Source organism: Podarcis liolepis (genome assembly GCF_965112155.1).
Source record: "Podarcis liolepis genome assembly, chromosome: 14".
Taxonomy (NCBI): domain Eukaryota; kingdom Metazoa; phylum Chordata; class Lepidosauria; order Squamata; family Lacertidae; genus Podarcis; species Podarcis liolepis.
In genome coordinates this window covers 40,858,347-40,875,662 of record NC_139569.1, presented here as the reverse complement: position 1 = coordinate 40,875,662, position 17,316 = coordinate 40,858,347, and the positions used below count along the sequence as shown (strand labels likewise).

The window sequence follows — 17,316 nt, the reverse complement described above, 5'->3', positions numbered from 1 at the left end:
AAGCCAACTTTAAGCCATTGGTTATAAAGCGGGTTTATTTTGATAAGCCATGATTAACACTAACCACAGCTTAGGTGGGCATAATGCTAAACTTTGGTTATGAAAGTTCCATTTGAATGAGCAGCAAAAGCTTTCAGTCTCCTTCTCACAGTCACAGCAAGAAGGGAGGGAGGGTTTGCCAAAGCTCATTCAAGTACTGTAATGGAAAACCATAGTTCATTATGACACCCAAATGTAGTCAATGGCCTGATTTAGATTATCATCCCAGGCTTCAGTTGTCCAAACAAAGCCATTCTCTGTTTTGAAGGTGAATGTTCTGCTAATGACTTACTTAATTGAATTGATTTATTCAGAAATACTCTCAATTCTTTTATCTAGAAATACTCTATTTCTAAACAGAGAAAATAACAACTATCTGTGAAGTTAACAATCAGTGTGCATTAACCATCTGTGTAGTCATGAAATACTACTGTGAAAGCTTTATATTTTAGAACCTCTCTCACAAAAATATGAAGCCGTTTACACTATACTAGTGTGGCCCTATTGTTCAGGTATCTTAACAGCTATGCTAGATAAACGTTTATGTCTTTTATTTATATTGAAGCCCAGGAAAGAAATGTAGCATCACAAGTGTATGTCTTTGTCATCAAATGTACTGCTTAGAAGACAGTTCCAAAAAGGGTTTTCTTGCGGGAGGGGGGATGGCAGTAATTATAGGTTATAATACTAGTTTAAATGCAACAAATGTTTTCGGGAAATGGCTTGTACTTTTATCTACACTTTGTTGTTTGCTTTCTATACCACTCTCAGGGTGCATTGTCTTTTCTGCAAATTATACCAGTTATATAAGAACATAGTAGTAAAGTTGCATTGCTACAATATTGCCCAATTTGCATTTTTGCCAAAGTTCTTTGGATGTTTGTTTTTTTTAATGAGGGCTGCAGACTTTAGTAGATTTAACTGGTAGGATATGCAAATATATACCGGTACTTAAGTCAATAAAATAAAAAGCAATGAGATATTCAGCTGAAATGGTTTGGCAGCTCTGATTTTTACCCTTTGCCTTTGCTAGACTCACAGGGTGATGAAAATTCTGAAATATATATCCTGCTGCAGAGAAAGAGAGCTGAACAGGACCGACGCCGTGAAGGAAAGCCAGACATTGTTTGCACATGCAGTACATACACGAGGGAGGTACATGCTACAATCTTAATATTTGAAGTGACTGGAGTCCAAGCCTGCTGTCGTCTGACTCAAAAGGAAACTCTGGGTGGGAGCATGATTCTGCCCGTACTTTCCACTGCATTTAGAAACAGAAATATAGGAATCACCAAAGGTATGAACCTGTGGAGAGTCACTGCCACTCAGTGTAGATAATGCTAAGCTCAACAGACCAAAGCTCTGTCTTGGTAGAAATCAGCTTCCTATGTATGTACCTATAACAACTTCCTAATGTTACTAGAAATGCCTTAATACTCTCTCATTTCAGTTTACATCCCTGTGTGGAGCTTCAGTTTGTAATGTAATTTCTTCTACAGTTTGATAGGACTAGGTGTCCCTTGAAGTCTCTGCAGTTTTCAATGTATCGGCATTAAGTCAGCCTTGCCATCAACAACTTGGTTGGCACCTGAAGGCGACCAGGAATTCCATGCAAATGTGTGAATGGGCTGAGCCAGGAGCAACAAATCTCTCCTTTCCTCTGCCATCAGTACACTTGATTTCCATGTTGACTGAGGAGGAAGAGGTGGTGGCCGAGGACCATTGGGTATGCTAGGGCAGAAGGCAGGGAGACCAACCACAGGGAGAGCCAGAGGCAAGGACAGGCAGAGTCAACTAATTTTGTCTCCATCCTCTTCCCTGTTCAGGGCGTGACTGAGACTAAGGTGGAAGGTGGCTGGCAGTGCCACCCCCTGGACCGGATTTAAGAAAGCAGGTAGGCAATCTGCTGGCTGAGGACAGACTGCACTGGGTGGGGTGGTAACAGAGAGGGCTCCACTAGGAGGACAGGAAGCTTATTCTGCAGTCAAGATCCTATTCTATCAGCCTGTTTGGTGGAAGGCTTTTTATTTTTATTATTAATTTTTATTATTATTTTTTTCAAAAAATAGAAATAAAGCAAAGAACAATACATAACACTGTAAACACACTTATATACATATTTTCCAAAACAAAAACTAATAAAAAGAAAAAGAAAGAAAATTAAAAATTAAAAATATGAAGAAAAAAGGCGAAAGAAAAGAAACAAATGCTTTTCATAACCTGGAATATTACCAAATTCTTGCTTCAAATACTGCAATGTATAAATCTTATTAAAATATTATAAAAGACTTCCACCGTATTCACCACACTTCTCTTGGTGGAAGGCTTTTTAAATAGCCTGCTAAGAGGCTTGAATCCTGCGTTTCCACGCTGACTCCCACTAACTTTTGTGCGCTTATTTACAAGGCTGTATGCAATAGGCTTGGAATTACTTCCATCCAGTAGCCGATGATGTGATACACAGATATCCCCATAAGTTATTTGCCCAATTTTACTACATTAAGTACTTCAAAAAGTTAATATCTAAAGGTGGGCTATAACTATTGTAAACAAATAAAAACATGATGGAATAAAAAGACATTAACTTTAACAACATGTTTGGAACACAGTCCATCTGAGAGCCATGAAGAGTGAATGAAATGTTTTTAATGAGTTGCAGAGGTAATAGATTCCCATTTCAAAACAGTCCATTGGCTCCGACTGATGAGTACTTGTGACTAATGATGGCATCTGTCAACAGGCTGGCTGCTCTGGAGCTATCAAAACTAAGGTTAGCAGATTTTTTTCAATGAATCCAAGGACACTTTTCACCTTCCTACTAAATAGATGGATTTTGTGAGGGGACTGATTTGTAAATCCGGGGACTGTCCCCGGGAAACGGGGACGTCCGGTAACCTTAATCAAAACCTTTCAATCTTTTTACAGTTTAGGTTGCCTACTCTATACTCACAAAAATCAGCTGCTGTGTCTTGAACAAACACTGATTTGTTACTCCCTGTTACACTGGTTGGCAAAATGAACCAGTTGGCTTTGCCACTGGTTGGCAGAAAAAAAAAACCTGTACACAATTCCAATCAAGGTATAAACACCACAAGTGACAACCCCATGCGACCATGTGTATTTGGGATTTTTAGAAACATATAAATAGAAAAGTGGTATGCATAAGTCTGGCAGTTGTTGATTCAGATTTAATTCCAAAACTGTTTCTCTGTTGCATCTTCAGTACCAGTATCACAAAGGGAAGGGCCACAGTTCAGTGGTAGAGTATCTGCTTTGCAATCCCTGGCATCCCCCCGGTAGAGGTGAGAGAGGATCCTGTCTGAAACCCTGGAGAGCTGCTGCCAGTCAGTGTAGACAATACTGAACTAGATGGACCAGTGGTCTGACTCAGCACAAGGCAGCTTCCATTGATTCCCGTGAAGTCCCCCCTCCCCTTCACAGAGCTACAGTAAGGTAGGGGGGAATCAGTAAAGGTAAAGGGACCCCTGACCATTAGGTCCAGTCGTGACCGACTCTGGGGTTGCAGCGCTCATCTCACTTTATTGGCCAAGGGAGCCGGCGTACAGCTTCCAGGTCATGTGGCCAGCATGACTAAGCTGCTTCTGGCGAACCAGAGCAGCACATGGAAACGCCGTTTACCTTCCTGCTGGAGCGGTACCTATGTATCTACTTGCACTTCGTGCTTTCGAACTGCTAGGTTGGCAGGAGCAGGGACCGAGCAACAGGAACTCACCCCGTCACAGGGATTCGAACCGCCGACCTTCTGATCAGCAAGTCCTAGGCTCTGTGGTTTAACCCACAGCGCCACCCACGTCCCCTAAGGATTAGCTGAATGCAAAAACTGACCTTAGCAGTCAAAATAATTCAGCATGGGCGTGATCATGTCTCATTCAGCATTTTTTAAGCCTTGCTAATTTCTATGCAATAAGTTTAGCGTGGGGTTAAGACTCAGAAGTCTAGCTCAAGTGCACCCCATCATTTTAATGCTGGGTTTAAACAACAAACATGGGGTGCAAGGAATTGTTCAAACTTTGTAAGTATACGAACAACTCTGCTCAGTGCCAAATGCATAAGACCTCTCTCTGCTGTTTTCCTCTCTGTGGCTGAACACAGTATAAACAGTCCTTCCACTGCTCCTAACATTTGGCTGCTCTCTGTAACCACCTATTTTTCCTGTGTGGAAGAGTTAACCGTAATGCTGGATCCAATCCTACCCTGGCTTGTAACAGTTTGCATTCAAACTGCTCTCTGTAGCTACTGGAGTTTCTCCCAGGTTTAGGCTTGAACAGAGCCTACATACATATGAGAGAGAGAAAGGTGGACTTGCTTGACTGAGTATATAATAGTCTGCTTTATATGTAACCCATCATATGAATTTTCCAGACACCAAGTTAGCCCATTTGTTCAAATTAAAACATACGCTATCTGCAAAAATACAAAAACAGCCAAACGATAACTACAGTTAAACAGCTATTGCTGTCACCTCTCTCCAGAATGCTCTTAAGCTTGATTTAATTTCCTTGAACTACTTCGGGCACAGCAGATAAGTAGGGCTGTGTTCTCATCTGGAAACAGCTGTGTGTGTTGCTATGGCTACCCAAGCAAAAAAAAAAAAGTTCACAAAACTGATAACAAACTCATGCAAGTTTTACAGAAGAAGAACTCTGCAAAGCTAGTCAAAACAAAGCACGAGACTTGAGGGAGGATAGAGTATAACTCCGATACTTAAGTGTGGCTCCAATTGCCAAAACATTGCCCAAGACATTCTGTGTATATTAAACAGCAAGCTAAAATGTACGTGATTGCATTCATTTTACTGGCCAGCTTTTACAGCTAAAAATGAAAAATGAAACAAAATGAACTCCCAAGTTTCCTTTGCCTTTCATCCTCATCCCCATCTTTAAATAAAAAGTATGCAGACCTCCAACACATCTAAATTCCAGCAGGGGTGGCCAAAATTCAGTCCTAAAAGTGCACGTATAGCACTGAATCTCTAAAGTCCTGCACCTCAAATTCTGTACAGGTTCAAAGTGGGTCATCCCTTCATCAACATCACAGTCGTAAATAAAACCTCACACACATACTGAACCATACGATACTGTGGAAACAAAGGCACAACCATTGCTGTGTCCTAAGTACACCAGTGCCTTGTTCCACGTAAGAGAATGTGTTGCCATTTTCTTCCTGACAATAGGAAATGAAGCTGCGAGAAGGAGCTATAATGATAGATAACAAATGCTGCACTTGTTGAATTTCTGCCTCTTGGGCAGCTGATTAAAAGCACAGAAGCTTCATCAGAGAGGGAAACAGCAGCCTGACTGTGAGGTGAAAGAGGGAAACTTGTTTGCTTAGCAATCATGGAACAGGCCTTTGAGCTAAGAAGCAATATAGAAGTAAGGATAACATCCACACATGGCAAAAAACAACAACCTGGAGAATATACCAAAAGGATATTATGGGAGTAAGGAACACACTGCACCTCCTCATTGGCCTCTTTCTAAGATTTAAAATGATTGCTCTGTGTGGATTCACCAGAGGGTTATAGTGACAGTAGGTAAGGACACGCTATCCTGGAACCGCAATAAGAGGAAGTACAAATAACACAAATTTATTCCTTTCCCCACTCTGTTTTAACATACAAAGCTGCCCTGAATCCTGTTGGTAATAAGGAGCTGTTTCCTCACTCCATCACCTGCCACAGTTTCATTTGCCTTCTTTAATCAGATTTTCTAAAAAAATAAGTCTTCCAGAAACATATTGTTCCTTCATCTTAATTCATCACACTCGGCAAACAAAAAAACCCAGAAGCTTAACTCATACTGACTCATTCAGAAGTTTAACTCATACACAACACATCAAAGTCTGATCTTTTCTAATTGGGGGGGGGGGATATGGAAACCCCACCTACCTCTTTCACACTGAGGTCCAGTAAAGCCATAAGTGCAGGCACATCTGTTTGGGGCGACACATCTCCCTCCATTAAGGCACCCACTTTCGCAGACAGCTGTAAGTGAAATGAGCAACAGAGTTATTTGGTGCTCCCATGTTTCCATGACGGGCAACAGTTTGTGGCTTTACCCGGGCCTGTAGCTTGTCTCGCTCCCGACAAACCACACACTGTAACCAAGGTTTGGTCCTGGGTTTATAGCTAATGGCCTGTTTGGAAAAGACAAACAATGAGCCTGGGTTCAGGCAACAGCATAGCTTGGCGCAAAGCACCCTAGCAGCAGCAGACCTAGGAGAGAAGTCCAGGGGCTGTGAATCTTCTCTCTGGAGGCCTTCACACTTTCACACTAACCCATAGTTTGGTTTGGTGTTACGTGAAAACCAGCTCTGTGGTTTCAAGTGTGTTTTGATAATTATTTGATCCTTGTATTGTATTTTGGCTATTTTGCTAACTACTCTCCTCCAGGAGGAAGCATAGTCTCAAAACCACAAATAAAATAAAATAATAATGGAAATATTAAGGTTTAGAGTAGAAGCACCCAACCAGCTGTGTAAGAAATTACTATTTGGGTCTTTGTCCTCAAGCAGTACCTACAGCTGGGTCCAAGCAATGGTAGGTCTCTACCAGGGTGAAAGAGGTCACCTGTCTGAAAGAGCTATAAAAGGTAAAGGGACTCCTGACCATTAGGTCCAGTCAGGGCTGACTCAGGGGTTGCAGCGCTCATCTCGCTTTATTGGCCGAGGGAGCTGGCGTACAGCTTCCGGGTCATGTGGCTAGCATGACTAAGCCGCTTCTGGCAAACCAGAGCAGCGCACGGAAACACCGTTTACCTTCCCGCCGGAGCGGTAGCTATTTATCTACTTGCACTTTGATGTGCTTTTGAACTGCTAGGCTGGCAGGAGCAGGGACCGAGCAATGGAAGCTCACTCCGTCGCGGGGATTCAAACTGCCGACCTTCTGATCGGCAAGTCCTAGGCTCTGTGGCTTAACCCACAGTGCCACCCGCGTCCCTTTATAAGGACATACCCTTACTTAAAAGACAAAAACTTTCTATTTCCCCCTTCTTTCTCTCTATGAAACCTCACACACATCTGCCCAACTGAATTACAGGCCTCTTTCTAAGAACATGATTTGCAGTTAAACACATTATTACAAATCCACATTGCTTGGCAAAACCACTTGCTGGAATATGGATGGCCTGGGACTCTGACAGTCTTACTCATTTTGACCAGCAAGCAAGCCTTTGCTGGTGAATGCCAAACTCTATGAACTACTTATCAAATGCAGTCATGTATTTCAAAACAGCCAAACATCAAGCTCAGCTATGACTTTATTTGAAAAGCCAAAGATTTAGCATATGTAATCCAATTCCCCAATATGTCACAATTTCAACAGAGCAAGATATGGGCACAATCCAGCCATTTCTGTGCATGAAAAGGAGTTACTAATAAAATGCATTGTAAGTCTATCCTTTCCATCCCTTTGCCAGCCTTGCACCAATGCACCACAGTTCACAATCTAGTAATTTCTGGTCAACCAAGACTCTCCTAGACCTCACTTACCTAACTAGTGCCTGTTACTCCCCAGGCAACACATATATCATTTGCTTCTGCTGTGAGCAGCATGGATGGAAGTAAATGAGATGTGGGAAGACCTCATCTTACCTGGAAAGGCTGAGTGCATTTCAGTGTACCCAGTCATGCAGCAGTACAACCAGGATGAAGCCAGCATGGCGTGGGGGTGAACATTAGAATACATTCTGATAGGAGCCAACTTGCAGTTTGCTCCACATTTGCAAAGGGGCCAGACAGCACCCACAGTTGAAGTTCTAACTAATCAGATCCTACATGCATAAAACCTTTCAAGTCTTTGATAATTCTAAGAACGCAAGAACTGTTTTAAGCAACGTGGTTGATGTGCTGTGAGTTACGTTGTTTTAATTGTGATGTGGAAAATGGAAACTAATAAAAAAATATATTTTTTAAAGAATGCATAGAACTGCAACATCAGGCAATATCCAATTATTATGAATTTGTCTGATGCTTACTTTAATTGTTCCAGTCAGAAAGAATTCTCCTGGCATCTATTGCAAAGTCACGTGCTAGCTTGAAAAATTCCACAGCAGTTAACCAGCAGCCCAGAATTTGTTGATTACAATGGATTTGTTAGTCTTCTTGTGGCTGAGCTCTACATTTTAATTAACCAGTACAGAGTCAAATGTCAGATGAGAATTTTTAGCTCAAAACTGGGCCACTTCTCTCAGTTTCACAACAGAAGACTCAACCAAAAGACCGCTTCCCAGTGACTGCCATTGTCACCCTTTCCCTAAAGAAACCTGGAAGCAACACTGAATGATGACACAGTGCCACTGCCTGATTACTCGGCAGCTTCCAGTTGGTGGCTTCCAGTAAGATCTCTTCCTGCAACCACTGGTGCTGGCAAAGCCCCCATTTCACCCAAAATTTCTCCTCTGCCTCCAAAAGTCACTAAAATGCATCCCTCGTCGCTTAGCACACATAGGACAGCACCCCTAGCTAAATGTTAGAGTACATTTACAGTGGTACTTCTGGTTGCGAACGGGATCCATTCCGGAGCCCTGTTCACAACCTGAGCAGAATGCAACCTACATCTGCACGTGCGTGGATCACGATTCACCACTTCTGCGTATGCGCGTGACATCATTTTGAACGTCTGCGCATGCACGAGTGGCGAAACCCGGAAGTAACCCTTTTCAGTACTTCCGGGTCGCCGTGGGACGCAACCTGAAAAGATTTAACCTGAAGCGTCTTTAACCCAAGGTAGGGCTGTACTTACGCTGCCCACAGTGTGTTCCTGTGTATCCTTTCTGACAGAGACAATGGTCATCACTGCATGTACCTCCATTCATACACCTGATGTTGCAATGTTGCACTGGAAAGGAAAGACAATTACTTAACTGTGTAGTCTAGAGAAGCTAAACAGCAGATGGCAACCATTTTAAATGTGTAATTCTGTGAAGCGCTGACCGCAACCACCATCAAACAGAAATGCAGAATGTCTCACTGTATTTTGTGGCTTTTTGGTCGCCGTTAAGGGGCCTGGTGGGAATTTTTCCACTTGGCAAATTGGCACCAGCCATTTGGTTTTTTCGCCTACCTTGCAGCAAATCGTCACAACTTTCTCGGTTTGGTGGTTAGACATTGGTAGGGGTATTGTTATGTAGATGAATGGGGGGGAGGAGCACCATCACCTCCCCCAGATAATGAAGGGTAGTCCGGTAAAGGATTCCGGGGGCGTGGCCACGTCCGAAGCCTATGGAGGTCAGGGCCCAAGGCACGCCCCCAAGCGGTGACCCCTGGGGAGTGCCTAGTTGATGTGCATCAGCAGGGCTCCCCCTGCTGGTGTTAACCCTTCCCGGCCTTTCAGGCAGACGGACGGAAGCCGGATAGTCATGTAGGACCAATGCCTAAGCCAATACCGCTCATCACCTGTAACCAATAAAGTTGTGGCCAATTTTAGCTCATTAACCTTAATTATGGTGTATTGTGTCTTTATTTCTGCTGCGGGAGGCAGGAACTCGCCATGCAATGTGCAGCCAAGCTTTCTGAAATCAAAGGAGCACAGGAAGTATCAAGAAAGTCCTTGAATACAGTGCTCTTCTGCCTTGGGACCACATTTATTGTTGGGCTCCAACTCCCTTCAATCCAAGCAGACCTGGTGCAAAAAGAGCTTTTAAGTTCTCTGCCTTGGAAGGAGGGCAAGGCCCTCCCAACACGCCGGTTTGGGGCTGCCTCTGTGAGACCCCATGGGGCTGTTCAAATTCCCATAAGATCCTACAAAAGCATCCCTACTCGTCTTCCAGAGCCAATACATCAAGAATACCTTGCCTGGCAAGCAAGGTGGAAAGCTGAAAAGTTTTTTTGCGATGGTTTTTGGAAGGCTAAGGGTGCTCATGCAAGATCTCATGCGAACTCGGACAGACATGCAAGATAGACCTGCAAGATCTTGTGAGAGCACCCCAGAGCTCTTGACCTTGCCTCCAAGCAAGATGCAGAACTTGAAAGCTTTCGTTCCACTTTGCTTGTATTTAACTTGCAAAATTTCAACCAGCTGGTCTTCAGTTGTGTGTGGTTGAAATCACACAAGTTAAAATGTGCATTAGAGGTGATTGTTTGCTACAGTTTAAAACATTGTGGCAGCAACTTTATACTCTGACTCTGTGGAAGCTGTAGAAACAATTGGCTACTTTCAACTACTGTAAGTGATATTCAGAGTATACTTACTGAAATCAATGGACTTGATCAACTCAAATCCATTGATTTCAGTTGGTCAACTCCGAATATGACAGCTAGGACACCATCCAATGCTATTATTTTCCAACCAAAGTGAAAGGGCACAATTTAGAGGAAAAAATGAGCAATTGTATTTGCTGACTTCCATAGAGGAATCGCCCAGCTCTCTACCACTGAAATCATTGAGGTTTGGGGCCAAACTATATAGGATGCTAAATGTGTCTTTGCATGTAAAGGTTTTTTCTGAAATTGCTCTATCAGTGGAGGGATTCTTCCCAACATAAATAGCAGCTTTGAAAGAGGTTTTTTATTTTGTCACAACCACAGTAAGTGATGAAAGGGTTAAATTGCCTACCCACCTGTCTGCCTCAGGGGCAATAATTTGAGGCCCTCGCAGTGGCTGCTATTTAGGATTTAGGAAAACAAAATCTACATGGTAGATGCAAAGACTCATATAAGGTCAAGTCTAGTTCAAAAGCTAGATTCTGTGCAAGGCATCTGCAAATCTGCAGCCCACTATAATTGGTGGAGCCTTATTCACACCCTCCTAAGTAGGTCTGAAAAAGGTGGGCAGTGGTTTCAAAATGTATGGTCGGACTTTGCTTTATAAAACCTTAGGAAAACAGAAGGGATTAGAAAACACATAGGAAATGATATCATCTGTCAGGCGGAGTAGGAACTTAAACCACAAACTGATTTCAATTAGAGTAAAGCAAGCCAAAAACTAAGTTCCATTCCCACATTTATTACCAAAGGCATTTAAATGCTTTGAGATAATAAGTTTAACGGTAGCTTAAGCGCAGAGCTGTTGTTGCTTTACCTTACTTTTTTCCCCAAGCTACAGGCTGATAATATTTCTTCATCTTAGTCTTATACGCAACTCTGCAATGCGGGACTGCGGGTAAGAGGGTACCCTATTCTGCCTTAATTCATTTTCCAAAGGAAATTATTTCTCATGCAGTCTTAATTATCTGGCAGACTAGGAATGCAAATCATCGTTTTTATTGGAATTGTTTTAAAGGCCTGAGTGGGGCTGCATGGACTCACCAGTGTTGAAACTTTTTACAGCTTTCCTTTTCTTTCTTTTTTACATTGTGGTGGTGGGAGGGAACCTAGGGTTCAAGGGTGAAACGTGCCCCCCCTCGGGCCTCTTTATCAGGTCCCTGGGACTCTGCCCAGGCCACACAAACCTCCCTCAGCCATGTCCCCTTTCCCTAAGCAACACCCCACCCAGCTTTGTTTCAAAGTCTCCTTGAGTGGTTTTGCTTCCTTCATTGCATTTCCAGGCCAGCTGTGGAGGAAGAAGTTCCCTGGCCAGCATGGAAACCAGGAAGTCTGGAAGAGGAGTGACGGCAACCCTTCCTCTGCCAGCCCATTCACTCACCCACATGGAATTCCCTGAACCCACCTTCCTGGAATTCATGCCACCTTTGATGTTACATACAAGGCTGCATGAACAGATCTAAACTAGGTCCAACCATCATAGATGTATCCAACAATGGTATGGATGATGACTGTTTACGTAACTAAAAGCAAAAGGAAAAAAAGAGTGGGTGCAATGGAACTGATGCGAGTATTCTGCATTCACCCATCTGTACGGAAATTTGGGCAATTCTTCAACAGCAACCCATTGCATTTTCTGTCAAAACTTCTTGCAACCCAATCCAATGCATGGCTATTCAGAAGTAAGTCGCATTGTTTTCAACAAGGCTTAAGTGTGTTTAGGATTGCGTCCTTAAATATCTAAAGGCAGCTGAGAGTACTCTATACAGTGGTACCTTGGTTCTAAAACGCCTTGGTACTAAAACGCCTTGGTTGGTTCCCAAACGCCAAAAAACCCAGAAATAAATGTTCTGGTTTGCGAACGTTTTTCAGAAGTCGAACATCCGATGCGGCTGTCGTCTATTGCTTCCGGGGAGCCTGCACCAATCAGAAGCCACGCCTTGGTTTTCAAACATTTCGGAAGTCAAACGGACTTCCGGAATGGATTAAGTTTGGCGCTTTTGTTTTTGCTATTTATTTTGCGTTTTTGTTTTTGAGGCTTTTTCGGTTAATTTGTTTTGTGACTGTATGGAACCCAGTTCAGCTACTGATTGATTGATTGTGTGACTATCATCAGTACAGGTAAGAATTTTTTAAAATTTTTATCACCCACAATACTGTCTTATTTATTTTATAGTACAGTACATTGATTATTGCTTTCATTTTATGGATCAGTGGTCTCAGTAGATAGTAAAATTCAAGTTAAATTGCTCTTTTAGGGGTTGTTTTTAAATGTCTGGAATGGATTAATCATTTTGCATTACATTCTATGGGAAAGAGCACCTTGGTTTTGGAATGCTTTGGTTTTGGAACAGACTTCTGGAACGGATTAAGTTTGAGAACCAAGGTACCACTGTATTTGCAAATGAAAGCATCGATTGGTCAGAAAGAACATGAATGTTCAGGTGTGTTAGAATCATAGAATCATAGAATCATAGAATCATAGAGTTGGAAGAGACCACAAGGGCCATCGAGTCCAACCCCCTGCCAAGCAGGAAACACCATCAGAGCACTCCTGACATATGGTTGTCAAGCCTCTGCTTAAAGACCTCCAAAGTAGGAGACTCCACCACACTCCTTGGCAGCAAATTCCACTGTTCTTCCAATAAGATGGCTTCAGAAGGCTTTAAATGGAAAGTGGCTAAATTCACTGAAGGTAGGTCTATAAATAGGTAACGGCAGCTGCTAAATGGATCACTGAGGGGCAGAGGCAGTATACCTCTGAATATGAGCTGTTGGGAGGAACTACAGAGGTGAGTAGGTAAAAAGGTAAAGAACCCCTGGACGGTTAAGTCCAGTCAAAGGTGACTATGGGGTAGGGGCACTCATCTCACTTTCAGGCCAAGGGAGCCAGCGTTTGTCCACAGACAGCTTTTCGGGTCATGTGGCCAGCAGGACTAAACCGCTTCTGGCAAAACAGAACACCGCAACGGAAACCAGAGTGCGCAGAAATGCTGTTTACCTTCCCACCAAAGCGGTACCTATTTATGTACTTGCACTGGTGCTTTCAAACTGCTAGGTTGGCAAGAGCTGGGACAGAGCAATGGGAGCTCACCCCATCGCAGGGATTCAAACCGCCAACCTATTGCCTTCATGTCCTGGTTGTGGTCTTCCTGGAAATGCTTAATTAGCCACTGCTGAAAACAGGATGCTAGAATAGATGGACCTTTGGCCTGATCTAGCAGGGTTCTTCTAACTTTCAAGGGAGGGTGCCTCCACAATCTCTTTGAAAAGCTTCAGGAAGAACCAAGTTGCCAGAAAACATCTGTGAGGTCTAAGGATAAATGCAGGGGAGGGTCCGGAATGTTTTAAGGCATCCAAAGCTGTCTTCGCCAGCCATGTCTCAGTGTTGAGATTCAAGGAAAGAACAGATGTGAAGTTTTAAGCAGCTTGGGCTGTTGCTTAGTTTAAGGAGGGGGGTGGTATTTCTGCTACGTTTTATTTATCAATGAATCGCTGGAGAGGTCTGTGATTGAATAACAAAGTAGAATAAATGCTTGATTCTGCCGGAAGCATTCATACATGGGGCCGTTCTGGCAATAACAAGAATGGAGCAAATGATATTTCAGAGGACTTGCGCTTACAAGTTTCAGTCTAGTCCAGTGGTTCTCAACCTGTGGGTCCCCAGATGTTGTTGGACTACAACTCCCATCATCCCTGAGCTCTGGCCTTGCTAGCTAGGGGTGATGGGAGTTGTAGTTCGACAACATCTGGGGACCCACAGGTTGAGAAAGGCTGGTCTAGTCACTCTTGAGAGGAAAGCGTTATCATGAACCCCCAAGGAGATGTCCTGGAGAGGCTGGTCAGATTAAGAAGCTGAGTGGGAGGAGTTTGAGGGGCTGGAATCAGATGATCCCTAGGAGTGGCCTATTGGGCTGGGCCTCATCTGGTCTCCAGGAAGTTTCAGAGATGTCTGGGGAGGCAGGAGCCCAGGGGGCATGCCAGTCATTGGATTGATGTCTTAGTCATGCATAGCATCCGCTGTGCCTTCACCCAGGTGATATGCAATAACAATGTAAGGCAGTAACATTGGATGGCTGAGCTCAGTGCAGTGTGGGAATAAAAAAGACTAGGCAGGAGAAAAGTATATGAACTCTCCTCTCCAAGAGCTCACACATCTGCACAGTCCCAGCAAGCAACAGTTTGGCTTCCAGCATTGTGCAAACCATGCCAGTATTGCAGTTCATTACATCTTGAGAAATTTTTGGAATTGTGGTTTTATTCAAGGACACAGTGAGCTCTAATCTCAGCTTTTGTTGGAGAACTATCAAAACTAGTTGCCAGATTTAAAAAAAGGAAAGAAAATGCTGCTAGTACCCCAAAACAATTAAAGGGCAGCTTGGTTTCCTGGTTTTCTTTTTTGCCGGTGGATATCTCACAAAGGGTAGGAGCATTGCATAGGCTCATCTAATATGCCTTGCAAATGAATAAATGAAGAAAGCAAGTAGCCTACACAATGCTTGAAACAAAAGACACTGCCTTATAGTGAGTCAGATCATTGTTCCATCTTACTCAGGTTTTCCTTCACTGACTGGCAGTGGATCTTTGGGATTTCAGAAAAAAGTATCTCCCAGCTCTACCTAGAGATCCAAGGGATTGAACCTGGAACATTCTGCATGCAAAACAGGTGCTCTACCACTGAGCTATGGACCTTCTCTTTCAAACTCTCAATCACTGCTAGTTTGAGGTCTGGTAATAGACACAACCCATGTTGCCTATAGCTGGGGATTAGTTCTGTCCTGAATGATTCTGCTATTATTTTACTTGTTACAAATGTTGACCCTGATTTTTACTCCCTAATCTCATGCTATTTTATGAACCCACTAAAAATAACATAGGCCAATTCCAAAAGAGCAATGCCACTGACAAGGAAGGAAGGAAGGAAGGAAGGAAGGAAGGAAGGAAGGAAGGAAGGAAGGAAGGAAGGAAGGAAGGAAGGAAGGGCAATTAATACCAAATATCTAAATGCCAGGTCATTTAACTCCCACAAAAAGCCATCCTTGTCTGCCTTTCCTGGTGGTTTCCCACAAGGGCATTCACAGAAAAAGCAAGAATGAAATATCTAGCACCTCTTTTTTGTCTCAATAATTTAGACTTCTGTTGCAAGCACGACCAATTTTTCAAAAAGCATATAGCGTCTGGCGAGCCAAATGCAATTGCCAATACTTGTATAGTATTTGTTACTTTTAAAAAAATGGCCATAAGGAATGTCTGCAATAGCTAGAACCCAAGATTCCTTTAGTTGTGGTAAATGATTAATACTGAGTCAGTGTTTAGTTGTCTGAACTACCAAGTTACTTTCAAGTTAAAACACACCACACTGCCAATTCAAGAGCATAAGAATAATCTAGCCCTAGAAAACATACCTGACTTTGAGCCACAGGACGGGGCGATCTGGCCACTTGGACATGTGCACATGTTCGGTCTTGAGCAAAATCCATCTCCACAGGAATGTCTACAGATTGCTGTAAGGGAAGAGAGGAAAAACCCAAAAGGGGTATAAGCAGAAAAACAGATTTTAAGCAGGTTAGCATGCACGCTGATGGTTTTTAGGCACTAATGTTGAATGGTTTACAGCTACTTATCTGTCCTTGAGTGACTGAGGCTCCATACTACACCTTCAAAGTGCATACAAAGCAGAGATTTCTCCTCAGAGAATTCTGGGCACTGTAGTTTTTAAAGTGTTGGTGGGAACTGTAACTTTGCTAGGGATAAACTACAGAGCCCAGAATTCTATGGGAAGGGCAGAGAAATGTGCCTTAATGGCATAGTATGTATGAAGTTTGACATTCAATGGCTCTTCATTGGTCCTAGGCTCAATCCCCACATTACATTTCACATATCTGCAGTCCTGTACACTTGAGTAAAAAGAAAGGAGTGTTGCGCAGTGTAGAAATGGTCATGGTGGGGTTGTTTTTGTTCCAGACCTGAAATGCTAAACTAACTCTTACATCTTAAACTAACACAATTCAAGAAGGACACTGACAAACTGGAACGTGTCCAGAGGAGGGCAACCAAAATGGTCAAAGGCCTGGAAACGATGCCTTATGAGGAACGGCTAAGGGAGCTGGGCATGTTTAGCCTGGAGAAGAGGAGGTTAAGGGGTGATATGATAGCCATGTTCAAATATATAAAAGGATGTCACATAGAGGAGGGAGAAAGGTTGTTTTCTGCTGCTCCAGAGAAGCGGACACAGAGCAATGGATCCAAACTACAAGAAAGAAGATTCCACCTAAACATTAGGAAGAACTTCCTGACAGTAAGAGCTGTTCGACAGTGGAATTTGCTGCCAAGGAGTGTGGTGGAGTCTCCTTCTTTGGAGGTCTTTAAGCAGAGGCTTGACAACCATATGTCAGGAGTGCTCTGATGGTGTTTCCTGCTTGGCAGGGGGTTGGACTCGATGGCCCTTGTGGTCTCTTCCAACTCTATGATTCTATGATCCATTTTGAAAAGTTTTGCCATTTCCCCTTACCCCTATGTGCCATCATATACAAAAGCATGGTCTGAAAACTATAAGCAGGATAATTAACCCCTAGGAAGTACAGCAGAACTTCAACTGTGTTTTGTAAGAATGCCCTATGGAACAGTTGAGCATGCCTTTCGGTTGTGCAGTAGACAACTATATACTGTTGTGGTTGCTGGCTGATTGCTTCTTTATTACCTGGTTCAGCTAATTGGCTTTGACTGAGAAAAACATGGTCAGGTGTGCCCTTTTAATGAAATTCAAATACTCATCATTCCACTGAGGTGTTATTACAAGCCGGAGGATCTGTAGTATTAATGGTGAAGAAGGCACTTCTACAGAGGTGCTTGCCAGAGGATCAATTGGGGTGGGTGAACATGGCTAACCCCTTTGAGTGTTTGTGTTACCCCTTTCCGAACCTTTTTCAGCTCCTCAACATCCTTCTTGAGGTGCCACACCCAAGGACAACACTGATAAAGCTAAGTTACACTTGCAGTGGATTACCAGAGGGGAGAACGTAAGGGATAAATGCCAATGTTGAGAAAGGCTGCATT

At 43.1% G+C, this 17,316-nt stretch overlaps 2 protein-coding genes across 4 annotated transcripts in view; both read right to left on the bottom strand.

Annotated features, from left to right (window-relative positions):
- LOC310693470 (NAD(P) transhydrogenase, mitochondrial-like) overlaps nucleotides 1-17,316 on the bottom strand; it is a 963,907-nt gene that overhangs the window by 405,940 nt on the left and 540,651 nt on the right. The gene's annotated exons all lie outside the window — the stretch shown is intronic.
- Nucleotides 1-17,316, bottom strand: part of FBN1 (fibrillin 1) — a 216,377-nt gene that overhangs the window by 167,744 nt on the left and 31,317 nt on the right. For all 3 annotated transcript variants that reach the window (XM_083475467.1, XM_083475469.1, XM_083475468.1), the window contains exons 4-6: nucleotides 15,666-15,764; nucleotides 8,801-8,896; nucleotides 5,948-6,043 (exon numbers count right to left, since the gene is read on the bottom strand). In XM_083475467.1, the coding sequence (XP_083331593.1) occupies nucleotides 5,948-6,043; nucleotides 8,801-8,896; nucleotides 15,666-15,764 (291 nt within the window). The remainder of the gene's footprint in view (nucleotides 1-5,947; nucleotides 6,044-8,800; nucleotides 8,897-15,665; nucleotides 15,765-17,316) is intronic.